Source organism: Bombina bombina, chromosome 2 (assembly GCF_027579735.1).
Source record: "Bombina bombina isolate aBomBom1 chromosome 2, aBomBom1.pri, whole genome shotgun sequence".
NCBI classification, from domain to species: Eukaryota; Metazoa; Chordata; class Amphibia; order Anura; family Bombinatoridae; genus Bombina; species Bombina bombina.
In genome coordinates, this window is record NC_069500.1 from 142105589 (window position 1) to 142128957 (window position 23369).

Consider the following 23369-nt stretch of genomic DNA (forward strand, 5'->3'; position numbering starts at 1 on the left):
ACCCCTTCACTGTTGGCATAATACAAGGGTGGTGTGCAGCAGCATTTAGCTGCCTTCTTATTACCAAAAAGTAATGCCAAAGCCATAAATGTTTGCTATTTTTGAACAAAGGGGATCCCAGAGAAGCATTTACAACCATTTGTGCCATAATTGCACAAGCTGTTTGTAAATAATTTCAGTAAGAAACCTAAAGTTTGTGAAAAAGTAAACGATTTTTTTTTTTTTTTATCGCATTTGGCAGTGAAATGGTGGCATGAAATATACCAAAATGGGCCTAGATCAATACTTTAGGTTGTCTACTAAAAAATATATATATACATGTCAAAGGATATTCAGGGATTCCTGACAGATATCAGTGTTACAATGTAACTATCGCTAATTTGTGGGGGAATGGTTTGGAAATAGCAAAGTGCTACTTATATTTATTGTTCTATAACTTGCAAAAAAAAGCAAAGAACATGTAAACATTGGGTATTTCTAAACTCAGGACAAATTTTAGAAACTATTTAGATTTAGCATGGGTGTTTTTTGGTGGTTGTAGATGTATAACAGAATTTGGGGGTCAAACTTAGAAAAAGTGTGTGTTTTTTGTTCAATTTTTTCATCATATTTTATTTAAAAAAATTATAGTAAATTATAAGATATGATGAAAAATAATGGTATCTTTAGAAAGTCCATTTAAAGGGACAATCTAGTCCAAAATAAACTATCATGATTCAGATAGAGAATGTCCTTTTAAACAATTTTACTTTTAACAATAATTTTGCTTTGTTCTCTTGGTATTCTTATTTGAAAGCTAAACCTAGGAGGTTCATATGCTAATTTCTAAGCCCTTGAAGGCCGCCTCTTCTCTCAGGGCATTTTGACAGTTTTTCACCACTAGAGGGTGTTAGTTCAAGTGTGTCATATAGATAACACTGTGCTCACGCACATGGAGTTCCAGTGTCTTTCAAAAGAACTGAAATAATGGGGCAGTTTGCAGAGACTTAGACACAAGGTAATCACAGAGGTAAAAGGTGTATTTATACAACTGTGTTGGTTATGCAAAACTAGGTAATGGGTAATAAAGGGATTATCTATCTTTTTAAACAATAACAATTTTGGTGTAGACTGTCCCTTTAATGGCGAGAAAAACTGTATATAATATGTGTGGGTACAGTAAATGAGTAAGAGGAAAATTACAGCTAAACACAAACACAGCAGAAATGTAAAAAAAGCCCTGGTCCTTAACGGTAAGAAAATTGAAAAATGGTCTGGTCACTAAGGGGTTAAAGGGACAGTCAAGTAAAAAAAAACAAACAAACAAACAAACAACCTTTCATGATTTAAATAGGGCATGTAATTTTAAACAACTTTCCAAATTTACTTTTATCACCAATTTTGCTTTGTTCTCTTGGTATTCTTAGTTGAAAGCTAAACCTAGGAGGTTCATATGCTAATTTCTTAGACCTTGAAGGGCGCCTCTAATCTGAAAGCATTTTTACAGTTTTTCACCACTAGAGGGTGCTAGTTCATGTGTTTCATATAGATAACATTGAGCTCACGCACGTGAAGCTCCTAGCAATGAGCACTGATTGGCTAAAATGCAAGTCTGTCAAAAGAACTGAAATAAGGGGCAGTTTGCAGGAGGCTTAGATACAAGGTTATTACAGAGGTAAAATGTGTATTATTATAACTGTGTTGATTATGCAAAACTGGGGAATGGGTAATAAAGGGATTATCTACCTTTTTAAACAACAAAAATTCTGGTGTTGACTGTCCTTTTAAAAACTTAGAAATTAGCATATTAACCTACCTAGGTTTAGCTTTAAACATAGAATACCACGAGAACAAAGCAAATTTGATGATAAAAGTAAATCAAAAAGTTGTTTAAAATTGCATGCCCTATCTGAATAATGAAAGTTTAATTTTGATTAAACTGTCCCTTTAACCCCTTAACGACCAAGGACGTACGCCACAAGTCCTCAAAAAAAATACAGTTAATGACCGAGGACGTGTGGCGTACGTCCTTGGTCTGGAAAGCAGCTGGAAGCGATCCTGCTCGCTTCCAGTTGCTTTCCGGTTATTGCAGTGATGCCTCGATATCGAGGCATCCTGCAATAACCTTTTTTAGCAATCCGGTGCAGAGAGAGCCACTCTGTGGCCCTCTCTGCACCGGACATCACCGGCTAAATCCGTTGGTGGGTGGGAGCCGGTTCGGGAGGCGGGCATCGATGGCCCTGATGATGTGGAGGGGGGCGGGATCGTGGGCGGGGGTGATCGGAGGCGCGCACGGACGCGTGCACGGGAGGGCGGGGGCGCGTGCACGGGGAGGGAGTGGGTGGGAACCGCTCCACTACAGAAAAATGATGTATTAAAAGTTTTAAAAAGTAGTCAATATTTATATAAAACTACATTAGTCAGGGGGTGGGGGATTGGTCTGTGTGGGGGGGAAGCTACACTACAGAAAAAGAACATAAAAATAAAAAAATAAAAACATTTCTCTTGCAAACTGGGTACTGGCAGACAGCTGCCAGTACCCAAGATGGACCCCAATAAGGCAGAGGGGGAGGGTTAGAGAGCTGTTTTGGGGGGGATCAGGGAGGTTGGGGGCTAAGGGGGGATCCTACAAAGTAGCATTTGTAAATATGCTAAAAATTTATTTTATTTTTTTAAAAAAAAAAAACTTTTATTTTAGTACTGGCAGACTTTCTGCCAGTACTTAAGATGGCGGGGACAATTGTGGTGTGGGGGAGGGAAGGGAGCTGTTTGGGAGGGATCAGGGGGTCTGATGTGTCAGGTGGGAGGCTGATCTCTACACTAAAGCTAAAATTAACCCTGCAAGCTCCCTACAAACTACCTAATTAACCCCTTCACTGCTAGCCATAATACACGTGTGATGCGCAGCAGCACTTAGCGGCCTTCTAATTACCAAAAAGCAACGCCAAAGTCATATATGTCTGCTATTTCTGAACAAAGGGGATCCCAGAGAAGCATTTACAACCATTTGTGCCATAATTACACAAGCTGTTTGTAAATAATTTCAGTGAGAAACCTAAAATTGTGAAAAATTTAGCGTTTTTTTTAATTTGATTGCATTTGGCGGTGAAATGGTGGCATGAAATATACCAAAAACAGAATTTATGCTTACCTGATAAATTACTTTCTCCAACGGTGTGTCCGGTCCACGGCGTCATCCTTACTTGTGGGATATTCTCTTCCCCAACAGGAAATGGCAAAGAGTCCCAGCAAAGCTGGCCATATAGTCCCTCCTAGGCTCCGCCCACCCCAGTCATTCGACCGACGGACAGGAGGAAATATATATAGGAGAAACCATATGGTACCGTGGTGACTGTAGTTAGAGAAAATAATTCATCAGACCTGATTAAAAAACCAGGGCGGGCCGTGGACCGGACACACCGTTGGAGAAAGTAATTTATCAGGTAAGCATAAATTCTGTTTTCTCCAACATTGGTGTGTCCGGTCCACGGCGTCATCCTTACTTGTGGGAACCAATACCAAAGCTTTAGGACACGGATGAAGGGAGGGAGCAAATCAGGTTACCTAAACGGAAGGCACCACAGCTTGCAAAACCTTTCTCCCAAAAATAGCCTCCGAAGAAGCAAAAGTATCAAATTTGTAAAATTTGGCAAAAGTGTGCAGTGAAGACCAAGTCGCTGCCTTACATATCTGGTCAACAGAAGCCTCGTTCTTAAAGGCCCATGTGGAAGCCACAGCCCTAGTGGAGTGAGCTGTGATTCTTTCAGGAGGCTGCCGTCCGGCAGTCTCATAAGCCAATCGGATGATGCTTTTAAGCCAAAAGGAAAGAGCGGTAGAAGTCGCTTTTTGACCTCTCCTTTTACCAGAATAAACAACAAACAAGGAAGATTGCAACCAAAAACAAAACTTTCCAAGATAGTAACTTAATATCTATGGAATGTAAAGGTTCAAACGGAACCCCTTGAAGAACTGAAAGAACTAGATTTAGACTCCAGGGAGGAGTCAAAGGTCTGTAAACAGGCTTGATCCTAACCAGAGCCTGAACAAATGCTTGAACATCTGGCACAGCTGCCAGTCTTTTGTGTAGTAAGACAGATAAAGCAGAGATCTGTCCCTTTAGAGAACTTGCAGATAATCCTTTCTCCAAACCTTCTTGTAGAAAGGAGAGAATCTTAGGAATTTTTATCTTATTCCATGGGAATCCTTTGGATTCACACCAACAGATATATCTTTTCCATATTTTATGGTAAATCTTTCTAGTTACCGGTTTTCTGGCCTGAACCAGAGTATCTATCACAGAATCTGAAAACCCACGCTTCGATAGAATCAAGCGTTCAATCTCCAAGCCGTCAGCTGGAGGGAGACCAGATTTGGATGTTCGAATGGACCCTGAACAAGAAGGTCCTGTCTCAAAGGTAGCTTCCATGGTGGAGCCGATGACATATTCACCAGGTCTGCATACCAAGTCCTGCGTGGCCACGCAGGAGCTATCAAGATCACCGAGGCCCTCTCCTGATTGATCCTGGTTACCAGCCTGGGAATGAGAGGAAACGGTGGAAATACATAAGCTAGGTTGAAGGTCCAAGGTGCTACTAGTGCATCTACTAGAGTCGCCTTGGGATCCCTGGATCTGGACCCGTAGCAAGGAACCTTGAAGTTCTGACGAGACGCCATCAGATCCATGTCTGGAATGCCCCATAATTGAGTTATTTGGGCAAAGATCTCCGGATGGAGTTCCCACTCCCCCGGATGGAATGTCTGACGACTCAGAAAATCCGCCTCCCAGTTTTCCACACCTGGGATGTGGATCGCAGACAGGTGGCAGGAGTGATCCTCCGCCCATTGAATTATTTTGGTCACTTCTTTCATCGCCAGGGAACTCCTTGTTCCCCCCTGATGATTGATATACGCAACGGTCGACATGTTGTCTGATTGGAACCTTATGAATCTGGCCTTTGCTAGCTGAGGCCAAGCCCTGAGAGCATTGAATATCGCTCTCAGTTCCAGAATGTTTATCGGGAGAAGAGACTCTTCCCGAGACCATAGACCCTGAGCTTTCAGGGATTTCCAGACCGCGCCCCAGCCCACTAGACTGGCGTCGGTCGTGACAATGACCCACTCTGGTCTGCGGAAGCTCATTCCCTGGGACAGATGGTCCAGGGTCAGCCACCAACGGAGTGAATCTCTGGTCTTCTGATCTACTTGAATCATTGGAGACAAGTCTGTATAGTCCCCATTCCACTGTTTGAGCATGCACAGTTGTAATGGTCTTAGATGAATTCGTGCAAAAGGAACTATGTCCATTGCTGCAACCATCAACCCTACAACTTCCATGCACTGCGCTATGGAAGGACGAGGAACAGAATGAAGAACTTGACAAGAGCTTAGAAGTTTTGATTTTCTGACCTCTGTCAGAAAAATCCTCATTTCTAAGGAATCTATTATTGTTCCCAAGAAGGGAACTCTTGTCGACGGAGACAGAGAACTTTTTTCTATGTTCACCTTCCATCCGTGTGATCTGAGAAAGGCCAGAACGATGTCTGTATGAGCCTTTGCTTTTGACAGGAACGACGCTTGTATTAGAATGTCGTCCAAGTAAGGTACTACTGCAATGCCCCTCGGTCTTAGAACCGCTAGAAGGGACCCTAGCACCTTTGTGAAAATCCTTGGAGCAGTGGCTAACCCGAATGGGAGGCCACAAACTGGTAATGCTTGTCCAGAAAAGCGAACCTTAGGAACTGATGATGTTCCTTGTGGATAGGAATATGTAGGTACGCATCCTTTAGATCCACGGTAGTCATAAATTGACTTTCCTGGATAGTGGGTAGAATCGTTCGAATGGTTTCCATCTTGAACGATGGTACCCTGAGAAATTTGTTTAGGATCTTCAAATCCAAAATTGGTCTGAAAGTTCCCTCTTTTTTGGGAACTACGAACAGATTGGAATAAAATCCCATTCCTTGTTCCTTTATTGGAACTGGGTGTATCACTCCCATCTTTAACAGGTCTTCTACACAATGTAAGAATGCCTGTCTCTTTATTTGGTTTGAGGATAAGTGAGACATGTGGAACCTTCCCCTTGGGGGTAGTTCCTTGAATTCCAGGAGATAACCTTGAGAAACTATTTCTAGCGCCCAGGGATCCTGAACATCTCTTGCCCAAGCCTGAGCAAAGAGAGAGAGTCTGCCCCCCACTAGATCCGGTCCCGGATCGGGGGCTACTCCTTCATGCTGTTTTATTAGCAGCGGCAGGCTTCTTGACCTGCTTACCCTTGTTCCAGCCTTGCATCGGTTTCCAGGCTGGTTTGGGTTGTGAGGCATTACCCTCTTGCTTAGAGGATGCAGAATTAGAGGCCGGTCCGTTCCTGAAATTGCGAGAGGAACGAAAATTAGACTTATTTTTAGCCTTGAAAGACCTATCTTGTGGAAGGGCGTGGCCCTTTCCCCCAGTGATGTCTGAAATAATCTCTTTCAATTCTGGTCCAAATAGAGTTTTACCTTTGAAAGGGATGTTAAGCAATTTTGTCTTGGATGACACATCCGCTGACCAAGACTTTAGCCAAAGCGCTCTGCGCGCCACGATAGCAAACCCTGAATTTTTCGCAGCTAATCTAGCTAATTGCAAAGCGGCATCTAAAATAAAAGAGTTAGCCAACTTAAGTGCGTGAACTCTGTCCATAACCTCCTCATATGGAGTCTCTCTACTGAGCGACTTTTCTAGTTCCTCGAACCAGAACCACGCTGCTGTAGTGACAGGAACAATGCACGAAATTGGTTGTAGAAGGTAACCTTGCTGTACAAAAATCTTTTTAAGCAAACCTTCCAATTTTTTATCCATAGGATCTTTGAAAGCACAACTATCTTCGATAGGAATAGTAGTGCGTTTGTTTAGAGTAGAAACTGCCCCCTCGACCTTAGGGACTGTCTGCCATAAGTCCTTTCTGGGGTCGACCATAGGAAATAATTTCTTAAATATAGGGGGGGGAACAAAAGGTATGCCGGGCTTTTCCCACTCCTTATTTACTATGTCCGCCACCCGCTTGGGTATAGGAAAAGCGTTGGGGTGCACCGCAACCTCTAGGAACTTGTCCATCTTGCATAATTTCTCTGGAATGACCAAGTTGTCACAATCATCCAGAGTAGATAACACCTCCTTAAGCAGTGCGCGGAGATGTTCTAATTTAAATTTAAATGTCACAACATCAGGTTCAGCTTGTTGAAAATTTTTTCCTGAATCTGAAATTTCTCCATCTGACAAAACCTCCCTCATGGCCCCTTCAGATTGGTGTGAGGGTATAACAGAACAATTATCATCAGCGCCCTCCTGCTCTTCAGTGTTTAAAACAGAGCAATCGCGCTTTCTCTGATAAGTAGGCATTTTGGATAAAATATTTGCTATGGAGTTATCCATTACAGCCGTTAATTGTTGCATGGTAATAAGCATTGGCGCACTAGATGTACTAGGGGCCTCCTGCGTGGGCAAAACTGGTGTAGACACAGTAGGAGATGATGTAGTATCATGTTTACTCCCCTCATCTGAGGAATCATCTTGGGCAATTTCATTATCTGTGGCAGTACTGTCCTTACTTTGTTTGGACGCTATGGCACAATTATCACATAAATCTAAATGGGGAGACACATTGGGGGGTAGTTATCAAGCCGTCTACTTTTCTGGCTTCGCCGGCCCAATACGTCCGCCTAAGCTCGCCTACCTTCGCCGCCGCGGACCTTGAATACGTTCGCCTAAGTTATCAAATAAAGCTGTCAAAAAGCCGCGGGGCGATGAGCAGCGGACTGTGACAGTTATCACTCATCCGATCTCGCTGCCCTTCGGCTTTTTCCCAGCTTTATTGCTAGCCTGTCACTAAGCACTCACACTAAACTACACTGTTCTACCCCCTATACCGGCGCCCCCGGAGGCCCCCGCAACTAAATAAAGTTACTAAACCCTAAACCGCCGCTCCTAGACCCTGCCGCAACTCTTATAAATGTATTAACCCCTAAACCGCCGCTCCCGGACACCACTGCCACCTACATTATACCTAGTAACCCCTATCCTGCCCCCCCTATACCGTCGCCCTCTATTATAAAATTATTAACCCCTATCCTGCTGATCCCGCACCTCTCCGCAACTAAATAAATAGTTTAACCCCTAAACCGCCGCTCCATGAACCCGCCGCAACCTATAATAAATTTATTAACCCCTATCCTGCCCCCCACTACGCCGCCGCCACTGTAATAAAATTATTAACCCCTAAACCTAAGTCTAACCCTAACCATAACGCCCCCCTAACTTAAATATTAATTAAATAAATCTAAATAAATTAACTCTTATTAACTAAATGAATCCTATTTAAAACTAAATACTTACTTATAAAATAAACCCTAATATAGCTACAATATAAATAATAATTATATGCTAGCTATCTTAGGATTACCTAGCTAAAATAAAGAGAAATGTACCTGTGAAATAAATCCTAACCTAAGTTACAATTACACCTAACACTACACTATACTTTAATAAATTATTCCTATTTAAAAATAAATACTTACCTGTAAAATAAACCCTAAGATAGCTACAATGTAATTAATACTTATATTATAGCTATCTTAGGATTTATATTTATTTTACAGGTAACTTTGTATTTATTTTAGCTAGTTAGAATAGTTATTAAATAGTTATTAACTATTTAATAACTACCTAGCTAAAAGAAATACAAAATTACCTGTAAAATAAATCCTAACTTAAGTTACAATTAAACCTAATACTACACTATCATTAAATTAACTAAATAAACTACCTACAAAGAACTACAATGAAATACAATTACATAAACTAACTATAGTACAAAAAATAAAAAAAGCTAAGTTACAAAAAATAAAAAATTAAGTTACAAACATGTTAAAAATATTACAACAATTTTAAGCTACTTACACCTAATCTAAGCCCCCTAATAAAATAACAAACCCCCCCAAAATAAAAAAAAATCCCTACCCTATTCTAAATTAAATAAATTTCAAAGCTCTTTTACCTTACCAGCCCTTAAAAGGGCCATTTGTGGGGGCATGCCCCAAAAAGTTCAGCTCTTTTGCCTGTAAAAGAAAAATACAACCCCCCCCAACATTAAAACCCACCACCCACATACCCCTAATCTAACCCAAACCCCCCTTACAAAAACCTAACACTAATCCCCTGAAGATCATCCTACCTTGAGTCGTCTTCACTCAGCCGAGCCACCGATGGAACTGAAGAGGACATCCGGAGCGGAAGAAGTTAATCCTCCAAACGGCGCTGAAGAAATCTTCCATCCGATGAAGTCATCATCCAGGCGGCGCTGAAGAAGTCTTCGATCCGGCCGATGTCATCTTCAAAGAGGCGCTGAAGAGGTCTTCTATCCGGGCGAAGTCATCTTCCAAGCCGGGTCTTGAATCTTCCTTCCGCCGACGCGGAACCACCTTCTTCACCGACGGACTACGACGAATGACGGCTCCTTTAAGGGACGTCATCCAAGATGGCGTCCCCTCAATTCCGATTGGCTGATAGGATTCTATCAGCCAATCGGAATTAAGGTAGGAAAATCTGATTGGCTGATGGAATCAGCCAATCAGATTCAAGTTCAATCCGATTGGCTGATCCAATCAGCCAATCAGATTGAGCTTGCATTCTATTGGCTGATCGGAACAGCCAATAGAATGCGAGCTCAATCTGATTGGCTGATTCCATCAGCCAATCAGATTTTTCCTACCTTAATTCCGATTGGCTGATAGAATCCTATCAGCCAATCGGAATTGAGGGGACGCCATCTTGGATGACGTCCCTTAAAGGAGCCGTCATTCGTCGTAGTCCGTCGGTGAAGAAGGTGGTTCCGCGTCGGCGGAAGGAAGATTCAAGACCCGGCTTGGAAGATGACTTCGCCCGGATAGAAGACCTCTTCAGCGCCTCTTTGAAGATGACATCGGCCGGATCGAAGACTTCTTCAGCGCCGCCTGGATGATGACTTCATCGGATGGAAGATTTCTTCAGCGCCGCTTGGAGGATTAACTTCTTCCGCTCCGGATGTCCTCTTCAGTTCCATCGGTGGCTCGGCTGAGTGAAGACGACTCAAGGTAGGATGATCTTCAGGGGATTAGTGTTAGGTTTTTGTAAGGGGTTTTGGGTTAGATTAGGGGTATGTGGGTGGTGGGTTTTAATGTTGGGGGGGGGTTGTATTTTTCTTTTACAGGCAAAAGAGCTGAACTTTTTGGGGCATGCCCCCACAAATGGCCCTTTTAAGGGCTGGTAAGGTAAAAGAGCTTTGAAATTTATTTAATTTAGAATAGGGTAGGGCATTTTTTTATTTTGGGGGGGTTTGTTATTTTATTAGGGGGCTTAGATTAGGTGTAAGTAGCTTAAAATTGTTGTAATATTTTTAACATGTTTGTAACTTAATTTTTTATTTTTTGTAACTTAGCTTTTTTTATTTTTTGTACTTTAGTTAGTTTATGTAATTGTATTTCCTTGTAGTTCTTTGTAGGTAGTTTATTTAGTTAATTTAATGATAGTGTAGTATTAGGTTTAATTGTAACTTAAGTTAGGATTTATTTTACAGGTAATTTTGTATTTCTTTTAGCTAGGTAGTTATTAAATAGTTAATAACTATTTAATAACTATTCTAACTAGCTAAAATAAATACAAAGTTACCTGTAAAATAAATATAAATCCTAAGATAGCTATAATATAATTATTATTTATATTGTAGCTATATTAGGGTTTATTTTAAAGGTAAGTATTTAGTTTTAAATAGGATTCATTTAGTTAATAAGAGTTAATTTATTTAGATTTATTTAATTAATATTTAAGTTAGGGGGGCGTTAGGGTTAGACTTAGGTTTAGGGGTTAATAATTTTATTACAGTGGCGGCGGCGTAGTGGGGGGCAGATTAGGGGTTAATAAATTTATTATAGGTGGCGACGGTGTAGGGGGGGCAGGATAGGGGTTAATACATTTAATATAGGTTGCGGCGGGTTCAGGGAGCGGCGGTTTAGGGGTTAATACATTTATTATAGTTGCGGTGGGCTCCGGGAGCGGCGGTTTAGGGGTTAATATGTATAGAGTAGCTTGCGGTGGGCTCCGGGAGCGGCGGTTTAGGGGGTAATAACTTTATTTAGTTGCGGCGGTGTAGGGGGGGTCAGATTAGTGGTGTTTAGACTCGGGGTACATGTTAGGGTGTTAGGTGCAGACAGCTCCCATAGAAATCAATGGGATGTCTGTCAGCAGCGAACTTGTACTTTCGCTATGGTCAGACTCCCATTGATTCCTATGGGATCCGCCGCCTCCAGGGGTGGCGGATTGAAAACCAGGTACGCTGGGCCGTAAAAGTGCCGAGCGTACCTGCTAGTTTTTGGATAGCTAGCAAAAGTAGTGAGAATGTGCCGCACTTGTGTGCGGAACATCTGGAGTGACGTAAGAATCGATCTGTGTCGGACTGAGTCCGACGGATCGAAGCTTACGTCACAAAATTCTACTTTTGCCGGTCTCGAGCCTTTGATAACTAAGGCGAATCAGCCTCGCCACAAATACGCTGCGGAATTCCAGCGTATTTGAGGTTGACGGCTTGATAACTAGGCCCCATTGGCTTTCATACATATAGAACATAGCTTATCTGAAGGTACAGACATGTTAAACAGGCTTAAACTTGTCAACAAAGCACAAAAAACGTTTTAAAACAAAACCGTTACTGTCTCTTTAAATTTTAAACAGAAAACACTTTATTACTGAATATGTGAAAAAGTATGAAGGAATTGTTCAAAAATTACCAAAATTTCACCACATTGTCTTAAAGCATTAATAGTATTGCACACCAAATTTCAGAGCTTTAACCCTTACAATAACGGAACCGGAGCCGTTTATAAATTTAACCCCTATACAGTCCCAGCTATAGTCTTTGCTGAGACCCAACCAAGCCCAGAGGGTAATACGATACCAATTGACGCCTTCTAGAAGCTTTTCCAGCAATTTTTAGATCCTCACACATGCGTCTGCATTCCCTGCTCTCAAAAAACAACTGCGCAGTAATGGCGCGAAAATGAGGCTCAGTCTACAACTAGGAAGGCCCCCTGACTGGAAAAGGTGTCTAATACAGTGCCTGCCGTTTAATAAACGTTCCCCAAGTTTATAAATGCAAATTGTCAGCATAAATATGAATAAAATGCCCAAATAAAGCAATCGATTTAGCCCATAAAAATGTCTACCAGTTTTTTATCCCATATTAAGCCCTTTATTCTGTTTGTTTGACTAAGAAAATGGCTTACCGGTCCCCATGAGGGGAAATGACAGCCTTCCAGCATCACATCGTCTTGTTAGAAATATGGCTAGTCATACCTTAAGCAGAAAAGTCTGCTAACTGCTTCCCCCAACTGAAGTTACTTCATCTCAACAGTCCTATGTGGAAACAGCAATCGATTTTAGTTACTGTCTGCTAAAATCATCTTCCTCTCACAAACAGAAATCTTCATCCTTTTCTGTTTCAAAGTAAATAGTACATACCAGCACTATTTTAAAATAACAAACACTTGATAGAAGAATAAAAACTACATTTAAACACCAAAAAAACTCTTAACCATCTCCGTGGAGATGTTGCCTGTGCAACGGCAAAGAGAATGACTGGGGTGGGCGGAGCCTAGGAGGGACTATATGGCCAGCTTTGCTGGGACTCTTTGCCATTTCCTGTTGGGGAAGAGATATCCCACAAGTAAGGATGACGCCGTGGACCGGACACACCAATGTTGGAGAAATGGGCCTAGATCAATACTTGGGGTTGTCTACTACACTACACTGAAGCTAAAATTAACCCTAGAAGCTCCCTACATGCTCCCTAATTAACCCCTTCGCTGCTGGGCATAATACACGTGTGGTGCGCAGTCGCATTTAGCAGCCTTCTAATTAGTAAAAAGCAAAGCCAAAGCCATATATGTCTGCTATTTATGAACAAAGGGGATCCCAGAGAAGCATTTACAACCATTTATGCTATAATTGCATAAGTTGTTTGTAAATAATTTCAGTGAGAAACCTAAAGTTTGTGAAACAAATTGTGAAAAAGTGAACAATTTTTTTTATTTGATCGCATTTGGCAGTGAAATGGTGTCATGAAATATACCAAAATGGGCCTAGATCAATACTTTGGAATGTCTTCTAAAAAAAAATATATACATGTCAATGGATATTCAGGGATTCCTGAAAGATATCAGTGTCCCAATGTAAATAGCGCTAATTTTGAAAAAAGTGGTTTGGAAATAGCAAAGTGCTACTTGTATTTATGGCCCTATAACTTGCAAAAAAAGCAAAGAACATGTAAACATTGGGTATTTCTAAACTCAGGACAAAATTTAGAAACTATTTAGCATATGTTTTTTTTGGTGGTTGTAGATGTGTAACAGATTTTGGGGGTCAAAGTTAGAACAAGTGTGTTTTTTTCAATTTTTGCCTCATATTTTATAATTTTTTTTATAGTAAATTATAAGATATGATGAAAATAATGGTATATTTTGAAAGTCCATTTAATGGCGAGAAAAACGGTATATAATATGTGTGGGTACATTAAATGAGTAAGAGGGAAATTACAGCTAAACACAAACACCGCAGAAATGTAAAAATAGCCTTGGTCCCAAACGGACAGAAAATGGAAAAGTGCTGTGGTCATTAAGGGGTTAAAGTGTAAATCCATGAAGGCATTTCTACACGCCTCAACATTAGGGGATGTTTTAGGCAGCTTGTGTTTCTGTAACTTCTCATTTATGCTCTTACACCTGCTGTTGCAAAACCAAATAAAGAAATTAAGTGCAAAGTACAAAGTACCTTTTAGGGGTTAACCTTACTACAAGCCCATATTTACGGTAGTTAATAAGGCTGCTGTGGTTATTATAAATATTATGGCCTAAATGACAAGTGGAGCCTTATTAATAAGAATAACAAACAATCTGGTATTACAAATCAATGGAAAAAAAGATTTACCAGAAAATGTTAGCACTGTCGTCACTTTTTTTTGCGTGCCTTTCACTTTAAATAGATAGCTCAGGGTGCGTTACCATCGCTCACATTACAAGTGGTTAGTTAGGTGTTGCATGCCACTGGAGACCTGAGTGAAGTTTGTAGACTACAATAAACAAATGTGTCAAGATTGATTTTAAGGGATATGGTATATGACTGTGAAGGGATTTAATAGTATTTATATGTGTATATATGAGTGAAATAGTTTATTTTAATATATTATACATGATAAACAGATACAGGGCTGGACTAGGACCACAAATAGGCCCAGGCATTTTAGGGCAAGTATAATGTACTAGTTTGATTGCTTAAAACATTTCAAAGTTCTATATTTAGTTCATCACCATTAGAAAATATTTATTTTTCTTTTCTTTTTCATGTGTGAATATATATATGCGCCTTCAGGTTAGCGCTCTAGTGAATGCCAGGACCTACGTTTTTAAGTGAGTCCCATAGAGTCTATTATTATGTGAGGGGTTTATTGCACCCAGCTGTATCTGACCTCCAGATGTTTGCACGCACAAGGCTTTCACTCGAATCTAATATTGTAATATTAGAGTAAAAATGGAAGGGCTATGGCTTGTGCTTTAGTGCCCCATAGTGCTAACATTTCTACACTCCACTTGTAATTTAGGCACTGAATATACATGACATGAGCCATGCTTACCTTTCCATGAGCAAGTGTCCTGTTCACATAACTGTATACTGCTATCACATCTGTTGCATGGCTCATCCTTATTGTCATCAAAAGCTTCAAGACATGTCTGCAATACAAGCAATTGAGAAGGTCCATTGTAGGTTACTCAGTGAAAGAAAGTTTGGAGCATGTGTATAAAGCTTAGAAGAAATGCATAATCCACTTGTTGTCGTATTTGTGATGTAAGACCACCCTTTATAATCAGAATATAGTCTGAAAAAAGAGACCTTTAAACTTTATGGAATGCATTGCTTATGTGTAAGATGGTCCACTGTAAGGCATCACAATATTCTAAATACAAGGCAGGAGGGGGCGGAGCCAGCTATCCAAGGACAGAGACGTGCCTGTGTTAAGCTCCTGACTAAACTTTGATATAACTATGGGTATCTCTATCAAAATTTGTGTTTTGAACACCTATGATAGCATTTGACCATGTCTGGATAACTTTGGTGGAGTTGTGGGGGCTGGCTGAGATTGGACTGAGCAGGAGAGCAAAACAGCAATACTACCATGCGGAAGGCCGTGACCATGTGGGAATCAGAGATGGCGCGGCTCCTTCACAGCCACTTCCACAGTCTCACACAAGCTCTTCATGAGGCTTTTGGGAATAGCGCACCCTTCAATGACAACTGTGAGTAAGTCACTGCAAAAAAAAGTTTCTGCTACGATGCCACAGACTTGGCCACGGACACTGAACAATGTGCAGACGCGTTAACAGCCCCACAGGTGGAAGCCGACAGCGGGCGGTTAGCCTCTACCCCTCTAGCAGCAGCAACTCGTGACAGCATCTTAGAAATGGGGATAGATCAGTCAGTCGCTGAGGATGATTGTGCAACAGCAATGCGGGCTCTAAACCCACTACAACCTGCTGCGGTGAAGCCTATGTTAGACTGCCCTAGCTTGGACTGCATGTTGGAGGTGTTTGCTGGTCGGACCCACAGAGTCTCGGCCCCTAAAACGAATGGGACAGGTGTAGCACTTGGAGCTGGAGCACTGGCTTTATTGACTGTGGAAGCCATCACATCGGCTCATGCAGCGGCAGTTACTGCTGAAGCCGAAAAAGGTCATCTCACTTTATTGCGACCCTGGAGTGGCGATATTGATAAGGCCCGACCAGCGCTTACATCAACCCAGGCATATGGGTGGGATACACCCGGGAGGGCTCACGCTGATGAGCTCTCTCATAACCCGGGAGTGTCTGCATCTAATGCCACGCTGCATCCACAGGCTGTTCACTTGCCTGGGACTCTGACTTGTCCATGGGAATTTAAGCTCTGGATAATCGATACTCGCAGCAGCTTGAAAGCTGGGGTAGGATAGAGTCACTGCTCCTATTACCTCCTGGTGGCCTAACCTATTCACACTGAATGTTAGATTTCATTTTAGACCGCGGAGAGACACTGTTAAAAATTTATTTGACTTGATAGTTCTTGCACTGATATATTATTAATCACACACTATGTATGTCTGATATCGTGTCTAGCTCTTAGACTACATATGCTACCTCCTATATTTCTATTTGTGCATTTTGTTTATGAGTGGAGTATGTTCGGTGCTTTTCCCTTAGTCAGACTGGGAAATACAGTTACCCAAGTTTATACCTTGACTAATTAACTGTTTAGCATGTTCTGTTATAGTTAAGATAAACGCTGTGTTCATTCTCCTTTTCATTTACTAATTACCTTAGGTACCCATTTATACTAATCTACATTATGTTATGTTGGCAAAATGTTTTTTCAAACACCCACTATATGTGTTTAACTATATATTGCCCTTCCGGGCATGTCTTTTGAATCTGAATATTCATCTACATTTTATTACAGTATACTATGCTAACAAACTGCTATTTAAAGTTTAATATGCAGAAAAGCTCCTACTTAATTTATTTGCATCATCTTTAGGGATGCGCGGGGTATATCTGTTTTCTTACATGTTATTTGTTATTAATAGTGAATAAGCTACAACAATTTGGGCTATTAGGAATGTATGTCTAGTCATTGCTTTAAAATTTGGTTCATCTCACTTGCTAAAGTACAGCTAAACTATCATCTCCCTATTTATCTCTGAGCTTTGGAATTGAGTACTGACCCCTACGTATGTCCCTTGGGCTTCAGTATAACTATTAGACATGGCGTGCGACTGCCTGCGGCCGGGGTGGAGTGACGCCTATACTCCACAAATGCACAGCTCAGGGGAAATATTACAGTTATAGCCTTGTACCGCAGCGCTTACCAAATTGTGCAAGCAATGTTTATAATGTACTTTGCGGCAAGGCTCTAGATATGCTATCTATGCTCCATTCCGTACATATTTAATCTCACAAACTTAAATCTGCTGTGAGGCCCTTTGCCTCCTTAGCTTGCCAAAAAGAATGTGTATGTTTATTTTTCCTTATATTACATGCCTAATACTACTAGAAAGACGCTCCCATAGTAACCTTAAAATCTTTAGTTGCCAACATACAGCATAAACCCTTGAGGGCTGCCCTATTTATCTACAGTTGATACCCTACAATTCAACAGTCTCCTGCGCTATATATGTTTACTAATAGTTTTCAACCCACCACCCCCCCCCCACTGTATATAATATGCCTCCTAATTCAGGGGGATTAACTATGTGGCTTATCTTGCCAATGCCACGCAATCAATACCTCCCTAACACTCTTCTTTACATATTACCAAAGAGATGGCTCTAATCACTACATATTCTTCAGCAGGTCTGATCATCATAACTTTTCAGAAGAGTCTCTGATTGTTTGCTTCAACATGCTATTTCCATTTGGGAATATTACTTTTGTTGTGGTTATCACTTGGTATGTTAATTATCACCCTAAATAGGTCCAATAGTGGCCTATTGCATTACAGTACTATAAAAATAAAAAACGAGGTTTACAAGATGTGGTCCATGAGTGGCCTATTCATCTCCAGATACCTTCTATAAATAAGTATTATCACTCCAACATCTGAGGTCCAAATGTGGCCTCCTTAATTCATTTTAGAGGGTTTATAAGTAGAATAATATCCACCATTAATGATGAGCACCGCATTTTCTCTCCTAACCTGTATGGAGCAATACTACCTATCCAAAGATTACTGTTATTTTAATATAATGTATGCATAGTCTTCTAACTGTACTGCATACATATGTTGTATTTTTTCTTTGTTTGCTCATCGTATTTTTTTTTTTGAATGTATGTTTGTATTTAAACCTCAATAAAATATTTAAAAATAAATACAAGGCAGGTGTAAAACACCAAATCTTTGTTCTGATGGGCAAACTGATTAAATAAAAGAATATAGAGTTTTGTTAAAAAAAAGTGTGAAAGTCCCCTGCAAACCTTCCAAAGAATCGCTTATAGAGCAGCTTAACAGCATCAAAAGTTTAAACAGCATCTTAATCATAAACACATTAAAAAACTAATTTACATGGAATCACACCTGGTGGCGAAATTTCATTTTATGATGATGCAGAAGCAACCTCCTCACTGGTTTCTGAGTCAGGTTCCGTGCTAATGTTCTGGGAGGTTTATGAGTGACAGGGCTGCAGTTGTTGGATACTTCTGTAAAACCTAAAAATAAAAAAAATACAATTAACATACAGTAAGGTCCGGAAATAATTGTATACCGACACAAGTTTTGTTACTTCGTCTGTTTACCAAAATAAATTCAATTTACAGTTAAATAATTAATATGGGCTTAAAGTGCAGTCTATCAGCTTTAATATGATCCAAATTGGAGGAAGGGTTTAGGAATTACAGCTCTTTAATATGTAGCCCCCTCTTTTTCAAGGGACCAAAAGTAATTGGACAATTGATTTAAAAGCTGTTTCTTGGACAGGTGAGGGCTATTCCTTGGTTATTTAATCATTAAACCCTACCGTAAAACGTCTTCACCCAACCGGGCAGAAGTGGTCCTCCAGACGGGCAGAAGTCTTCATCCAAGCCGGGCAGAAGAGGTCCTCCAGACGGGCAGAAGTCTTCATCCAGACGGCATCTTCTATCTTCATCCATCCGGCGCGGAGTGGGTCCATCTTCAAGACATCCGACGCGGAGCATCCTCTTCATCCGGAGTCTTCTAACTAAATGACGGTACCGTTAAGTGACGTCATCCGAGATGGCGTACCTTCAATTCCGATTGGCTGATAGAATTCTATCAGCCAATCAGAATTAAGGTAGAAAAAATCCTATTGGCTGATGCAATCAGTCAATAGGATTGAACTACAATCCTTTTGGCTGATCCAATCAGCCAATAGGATTGAGCTGGCATTCTATTGGCTGTTCAAATTGCATCAGCCAATAGGATTTTTTCTACCTTAATTCCGATTGGCTGATAGAATTCTAGAGTAATCTTCAAGGGGTTAGTGTTAGGTTTTTTTAAGGGGGGATTGGGTGGGTTTTAGAATAGGGTTGGTTGTGTGGGTGGTGGGTTTTAATGTTGCGGGGGTATTTGTACTTTTGTTTTACAGGTAAAAGAGCTGATTACTTTGGGGCAATGCCCCGCAAAAGGCCCTTTTAAGGGCTATTTGTAATTTAGTGTAGGGTAGGGCTTTTTTATTTTAGAGTAGGTGTAATTAGTTTAAAAATCTTGTAATTATTTTATTATTTTCTGTAATTTATTGTTTGTTTTTTTTGTACTTTAGACTTTTATTTAATTGTAATTAATTGTATTTAGTTTAGTTAATTTATTTAATTATAGTGTAGTGTTAGGTGTTAGTGTAACTTAGGTTAGGTTTTATTTTACAGGTACATTTGTCTTTATTTTAACTAGGTAGTTATTAAATAGTTACTAACTATTTAATAACTATTCTACCTAGTTAAAATAAAAGTTGCCTGTAAAATAAAAATAAACCCTAAGATAGCTACAATGTAACTATTAGTTATATTGTAGCCAGTTTAGGGTTTATTTTATAGGTAAGTATTTAGTTTGAAATAGGAATTATTTAGGTAATTGTAGTAATTTTATTTAGATTTTTTGTAATTATATTTAAGTTAGGGGGTGTTAGGGTTAGGGTTAGACTTAGGTTTAGGGGTTAATACATTTAATATAGTGGCGGCGACGTTGTGGGCAGCAGATTATGGTTTAATAAATTTAGGTAGGTGTCGGCGATGTTAGGGCCTGCAGATTAGGGGTTAATAATATTTAACTAGTGTTTGCGATGCGGGAGTGCGGCGGTTTAGGGGTTAATATATTTATTATAGTGGCGGCGATGTCCGGTTCGGCAGATTAGGGGTTAAAATATTTATTTTAGTGTTTGCAATGTGGGGGGGCCTCGGTTTAGGGGTTAATAGGTAGTTTATGGGTGTTAGTGTACTTTTTAGCACTTTAGTTAAGAGTTTTATGCTACGGCGTTGTAGTGTAAAACTCTTAACTACTGACTTTAAAATGCGGTACCAGGCTTGACAGGAGAGGGTTTACCGCTCACTTTTGGTCAGACTCGTAATACCGGCGCTATGCAAGTCCCATTGAAAATATAGGATACGCAATTGACGTAAGTGGATTTGCGGTATTTCCGAGTCTGGCCAAAAAAGTGAGCGGTACACCTGTCCCTGCAAGACTCGTAATACCAGCGGGCGTTAAAAAGCAGCATTGGGACCTCTTAACGCTGCTTTTTAACCCTAATGCACAACTCGTAATCTAGGTGTTTGTCTTTATCTGTCTCTTTTTGTCATTGTCTCTTGTTCATTTTTTGACTTTTTTTTTCTCTCTATCACAATTCAGACAGAGCATACTATTTGAAGTAACTTTGCTATTTACTTCTATGACCAGTCTCTTAATACCATGTGTTGAAGAAGCAGCAATGAATTACTAGGAGCTAGCTGCTGATTGGTGGCTGCACATATATGCCTCTTGTCATTGGCTAACCCAATGTATTCAATTAGGTCCAAGTAAATGCATTGCTGTTTCCTCAACAAATGTTACCAAGTGAACAAAGCAAATTTGATAATAGATGTCAAATGGAAAGTTGTTTAAAATTGCATGATCTATCTGAATCATGAAAGGAATCTACTGTATCTTTAATTATTACTTGATGCTTAGGTATTTTCTCATGCCAATCTTTTATAGCAATTCAAAGACATAAAAGTCATAATGTACCAGAATACTTCATAGAAAATAATAAAGATAAATTGCTTTGTTATACAGATTCATGAATTTAAAACTATGTTGACTGCAATAATCTATGATGCCATTTTTACATAAGACACATTTGTGTAATATAGCAGCTGAATTTGTGCTGCAGTTTGTGTAGAGATGGTAATTTGCAGAATTAGGGTACTCACATGGTAATAAAGACCTCTTCTCTGGGGTCCTCCAATACTCATCAGAGGAAGAAACAGAACAGTCAGTTGACTGGCTGTGAGAGGTGCGTTCCTGTTCTTTTTCATAGCTTTGCTGCCACCTTGTGGATATTGGGCTGCTAGCCATGGGATCCTGAGCTGCACGCTTTCTCATGATGCTTCTTTTGAACCTGGAATACGAGGTCTTTCCTATGTCAGGTGTCTATTAGAAAATAAATAAAAGGTCATCTGTCAAATGAAAGTTCAGTCACCATAAAGAAATTGAGAATCATGTTATAATAGCAGTTGTATTATTACAGGATATTTGCAGTAAAACAGGGCATTGGCATAATTATTTTACCATATTTAACAGTGACTATTTGTTAATAAAAGGGCATTAATTTAATTGCATTCCAAATAAAATATGGACTCTTGGTTCATTCGATTAAACAAAGATTATGATAATTTGCACAGGCTGTTTCACATTTTAAATTTTAAATATTCTTGAAAAGGATCATTGTACTTTAAAATGTTCTCCACTTCAGGTCTAGATTACGAGTGGGGCGCTAACTGTTGCGCGCGAGCGATAAGGGGTTTATCTTGTCTCTTTGCGAGCTTCGGAATTAGCGCACATATTGCAAGTTGATTCAAGTTTCTTGAGAACAATTTAATTAACAAGCGTAGTTCTAGTTAATTAACTACAGAGCTTTAGTTAACTTTCACGATTGACAAAAAAGTTACACAAAGCACATAAAAATTACATTTAAAAGTACAGTTACACTCATAATAACACTGTATAACAAAACTGATTAAAAATAAAAAAAAATATTGCATAAAAAAGTTAAAAGGGCTCAAAGATATGACATCTCAGGTGTTAGAGAGGAAAAAAAGACTGCAAAAGGCTTTAACATAGAGATACATACATATACGTCTAGATATGTATATATATATATATATGTTTATACGTGTGTACATACAGTATGTATTTATATGTGTATATATGTATTTACAAATATATATATATATATATATATATATTTCTTTCATGTAATTAACAAGAGTCCATGAGCTAGTGACGTATGGGATATACATTCCTACCAGGAGGGGCAAAGTTTCCCAAACCTTAAAATGCCTATAAATACACCCCTCACCACACCCACAAATCAGTTTTACAAACTTTGCCTCCAAGGGAGGTGGTGAAGTAAGTTTGTGCTAGATTCTACGTTGATATGCGCTCCGCAGCAAGTTGGAGCCCGGTTTTCCTCTCAGCGTGCAGTGAATGTCAGAGGGATGTGAGGAGAGTATTGCCTATTGAATGCAGTGATCTCCTTCTACGGGGTCTATTTCATAAGGTTCTCTGTTATCGGTCGTAGAGATTCATCTCTTACCTCCCTTTTCAGATCGACGATATACTCTTATATTTACCATTTCCTCTACTGATTCTCGTTTCAGTACTGGTTTGGCTTTCTACAAACATGTAGATGAGTGTCCTGGGGTAAGTAAGTCTTATTTTCTGTGACACTCTAAGCTATGGTTGGGCACTTTATTTATAAAGTTCTAAATATATGTATTCAAACATTTATTTGCCTTGACTCAGAATGTTCAACTTTCCTTATTTCCAGACAGTCAGTTTCATATTTGGGATTATGCTTTAATTATCATATTTTTCTTACCTCAAAAATTTGACTTTTTTCCCTGTGGGCTGTTAGGCTCGCGGGGGCTGAAAATGCTTCATTTTATTGCGTCATTCTTGGCGCGGACTTTTTTGGCGCAAAAATTCATTTCCGTTTCCGGCGTCATACGTGTCGCCGGAAGTTGCGTCATTTTTTTGACGTTATTTTGCGCCAAAAATGTCGGCGTTCCGGATGTGGCGTCATTTTTGGCGCCAAAAGCATTTAGGCGCCAAATAATGTGGGCGTCTTATTTGGCGCCAAAAAATATGGGCGTCGCTTTTGTCTCCACATTATTTCAGTCTCATTTTTCATTTGCTTCTGGTTGCTAGAAGCTTGATGTTTGGCATTTTTTTCCCATTCCTGAAACTGTCTTATAAGGAATTTGATCTATTTTGCTTTATATGTTGTTTTTTCTCTTACATATTGCAAGATGTCTCACGTTGCATCTGAGCCAGAAGATACTACAGGAAAACCTCTGCCTGCTGGATCTACCAAAGCTAAGTGTATCTGCTGTAAACTTTTGGTAGCTATTCCTCCAGCTGTTGTTTGTATTAAATGTCATGACAAACTTGTTAATGCAGATAATATTTCCTTTAGTGATGTACCATTGCCTGTTGCAGTTCCCTCAACTTCTAAGGTGCAGAATGTTCCTGATAACATAAGAGATTTTGTTTCTGAATCCATAAAGAAGGCTTTGTCTGTTATTTCTCCTTCTAGTAAA

The 23369-nt window shown here is 39.9% G+C and overlaps 1 protein-coding gene across 1 annotated transcript in view; it reads right to left on the reverse strand.

Moving 5' to 3' along the window:
* CDC20B (cell division cycle 20B) overlaps positions 1-21268 on the reverse strand; it is a 129654-nt gene extending 108386 nt beyond the window's left edge. The window contains exons 1-4 of the mRNA XM_053699688.1: positions 21248-21268; positions 20979-21198; positions 18139-18269; positions 14672-14768 (exon numbers count right to left, since the gene is read on the reverse strand). Of these exons, the coding sequence (XP_053555663.1) occupies positions 14672-14768; positions 18139-18269; positions 20979-21198; positions 21248-21268 (469 nt within the window). The remainder of the gene's footprint in view (positions 1-14671; positions 14769-18138; positions 18270-20978; positions 21199-21247) is intronic.
* Positions 21269-23369: the final 2101 nt, after the last annotated feature.